The 2,584-nt window shown below is 42.6% G+C and overlaps 1 protein-coding gene across 1 annotated transcript; it reads left to right on the top strand.

The window, feature by feature from the left end:
- The first annotated feature begins 803 nt into the window (after positions 1-803).
- On the top strand, positions 804-2,402 carry LOC107566258 (hepatocyte growth factor activator-like). The gene is made up of 3 exons (XM_016251649.1): positions 804-980; positions 1,842-2,082; positions 2,165-2,402. The coding sequence occupies exons 1-3, from the start codon at positions 965-967 to the stop codon at positions 2,319-2,321; spliced, it is 414 nt and encodes a 137-aa protein (XP_016107135.1). The 5' UTR covers positions 804-964; the 3' UTR covers positions 2,322-2,402.
- Positions 2,403-2,584: the final 182 nt, after the last annotated feature.

The raw sequence follows: 2,584 nt of genomic DNA, 5'->3' as shown, positions 1-2,584 counted from the left end.
TGTGTGTGTGTGTGTGTGTGTGTGTGTGTGTGTGTGTGTGTGTGGTGAGCGCGGATTCCGTGTGGGATTTCCCCAAGCAGAAAACGCACTCACGATGGCCGTCATCGGCGTGCAAGGGGGCCCTGCACGTACCGCAGTAACGGCGCGGCATTTGTAACAACGCCGAGAAATTTGCTCTTTAGAAATTTGCTCTTCTATCTCGCCGGATGGCGGCAGGGGACCCGGACTGCTGCTGCTCGTGCTGAAGGCGGCGAAGGCGCTGGATCAGCCGGGCAGAGTCGTTCCGCTGCAAGGCGTGTCAACGGCGAGCAGGCTCTTCAGTCAGTGGAGATGCGAAGAACGTCGTCGTCGCTGAAGGATGAAGAAATCTGAATCCTATAGCGAAGCAGCCGCTTATATAGCCAGATGACTCCGCCCATTCTGGCGGGCTTTGGCAGGCTTCGCTGCCATAGGTTTGTTTTTAAAACACTGCACGAACCAATGGCCGTGCAGTTTCACTGCGTGATTGAAAAAGGCTTCAGTTCTGGAGAAAAAATGACTTTTTCCCATAGCGTCTAGCAGACGCAGTACGAGTGCAGTATCGAAAGGGAAACTCATATTTCCGCTCAGATTCAGACAGGAATCATGTGTTTGTGCTGCTTTTCTGCTGTTTGAGGGAGAATGCAGGACTTCACATTACAAAGCAAAAATGCTCTGAAATGCACATCTTTTTTGAGAAAGCGTGACTTTCTCTAGCAAAACAGACATCAGTCAGAAACATGTACCGGATTGAACTGAGCAGATCTGCTGTTTAATATCAGTATTATGTGTGACTGTGATCTTGTGCTGTCTGAGATGTTTCCTTGATTTGGCAGGAATCCTGATCAAGATAAGCTGCCGTGGTGTTACACGATGACGGAGCGAGCCGTTTTCGTGGGAGTACTGCGCCATCAAGCCCTGCTCCAAACCAGATCCTGAGCTTCTCATGACTCACAACAGCAGTAAACAAGAAACAAAGATAACCTTTCCTAAAAACTTCTCTAGAAATCCCACGGACTTTCTCAGGTGTGGGAAGGGAAAATCTCACCCAGCGTCGCCTGAAGCGCTAGATTTAGATAGTTATTTTATTAACGGTGTTCAGAGACGCTCATGATCCGCGACAGGCGTGTTCAAGCAGGCTGTTCTCACCGTCACTCTTTATACATCTAGTGTACATAAACATAAAATTTATATATTTCATTCAACAAACTTGCATTGAATTGATCAAGAGCGACAATAAAGACATTTATAACGTTGCAGAAGATTTCAGTTTCAAATAAATGCTGTTCTTTTGAACTTTCCATTGATCTGTGAATCCTGAAAAATAACACGAATCACAGTTTCCACAAAAATATGAACTGTGTTCAACATTGATAATAATCAGAAATGTTTCTTGAGCACCAAATCAGCATATTATACTGATTTGTGGAGAGAAGACTGGATTAATGATGCTGAAAATTCAATTTACAAATTACATTTGACTACATATTCACATAGAATAATATTTGTAATAATATTTCACAATTTTTGCTGCATTTTTTATCAAATAAATGCAATCAGCGTCTTTTAACTCTAGTGTTAGCAATAACAAATACTAAAGCACAGGAGTTTATTTTTTTATTTACTTTTTATTTTACACATTTATTTATTTATTTACTTACCCCTCTGAGGTTGTTATTGCAGGTTTATTTAGTTATTGCATACAGCTAAAACAACTACTATACGTTTTGTCCATTTGTTTTAAGCGATAGAATATTCAGTATCCTACAGTCAGGTGTATTCAGATTATTTTCATTAAACACAGTCTCTGTTGTTTCTGTCAGCGGGCCACAGAGGTCCCATCATCGCCGTGGCCCCGGGGCCCTCCCTCAGTTCTTCCAGGACCACGGCGTGTGGGAAGAGGCAGGAGAAGCGGATCAGTCGGGGTCGAATCCTGGGCGGGACGTCTGCATTGCCCGGCGCTCACCCCTGGATGGCAGCGCTGTACATCGCAGACGAGTTTTGTGCAGGAGCGCTGGTCTCCTCCTGCTGGATCGTGTCGGCCGCTCACTGCTTCCTGCGCAAGTATGTGTCTGTGTGTGCACTTCATGCATTTCTATAGAGTTACAGCTTCAGTCTAACTCCATACACACTCTCTCTCTCTCAGTCCACTAAAGTCACAGATTCGGGTCATTCTCGGCCAGCACTCCTTTAACGACACCGGTCCCAACACCAGGACCTTTGCTGTTCAGGATTATATTTTAAACCCGCGTTACACACAGTTTGAGCCGACCTTAAACGATATCGGTGAGTTTGGACTCTAAATACAGAAACTTTACCATCATTATTCACTTACAAACTTTCATATCTGTGCGTGTGTGTTTACAGCTAGTGCGTTAAACTAAAAACAGGGCTTTTCTATTATACATATATAATGTTTATGCATACACAAAAAAATTTTTTTTGTCCTTTTTATTAGTTTTTGTTTTCTAATGTCAATATAGTATTTATTTATATTATCAATTCGTTTTAGTTTATTTACTTTTAGTTATCTTAGTACTTAAACTGAATGAGAATCTTTTTTTTT

The sequence above is a fragment of the Sinocyclocheilus grahami genome, unplaced genomic scaffold (genome assembly GCF_001515645.1).
Source record: "Sinocyclocheilus grahami isolate Dianchi unplaced genomic scaffold, SAMN03320097.WGS_v1.1 scaffold1064.1, whole genome shotgun sequence".
Classification (NCBI taxonomy): Eukaryota; Metazoa; Chordata; class Actinopteri; order Cypriniformes; family Cyprinidae; genus Sinocyclocheilus; species Sinocyclocheilus grahami.
Note: the sequence above shows the minus strand (reverse complement) of the source record. Positions and strands in the feature narration are given on the sequence as shown.

Excerpts from the sequence above, each read along its gene's own strand:
- LOC107566258 (XM_016251649.1), top strand. Across the intron at positions 2,083-2,164 it reads GCTCACTGCTTCCTGCGCAA|TCCACTAAAGTCACAGATTC; the intron begins GTATGTGTCTGT and ends TCTCTCTCTCAG.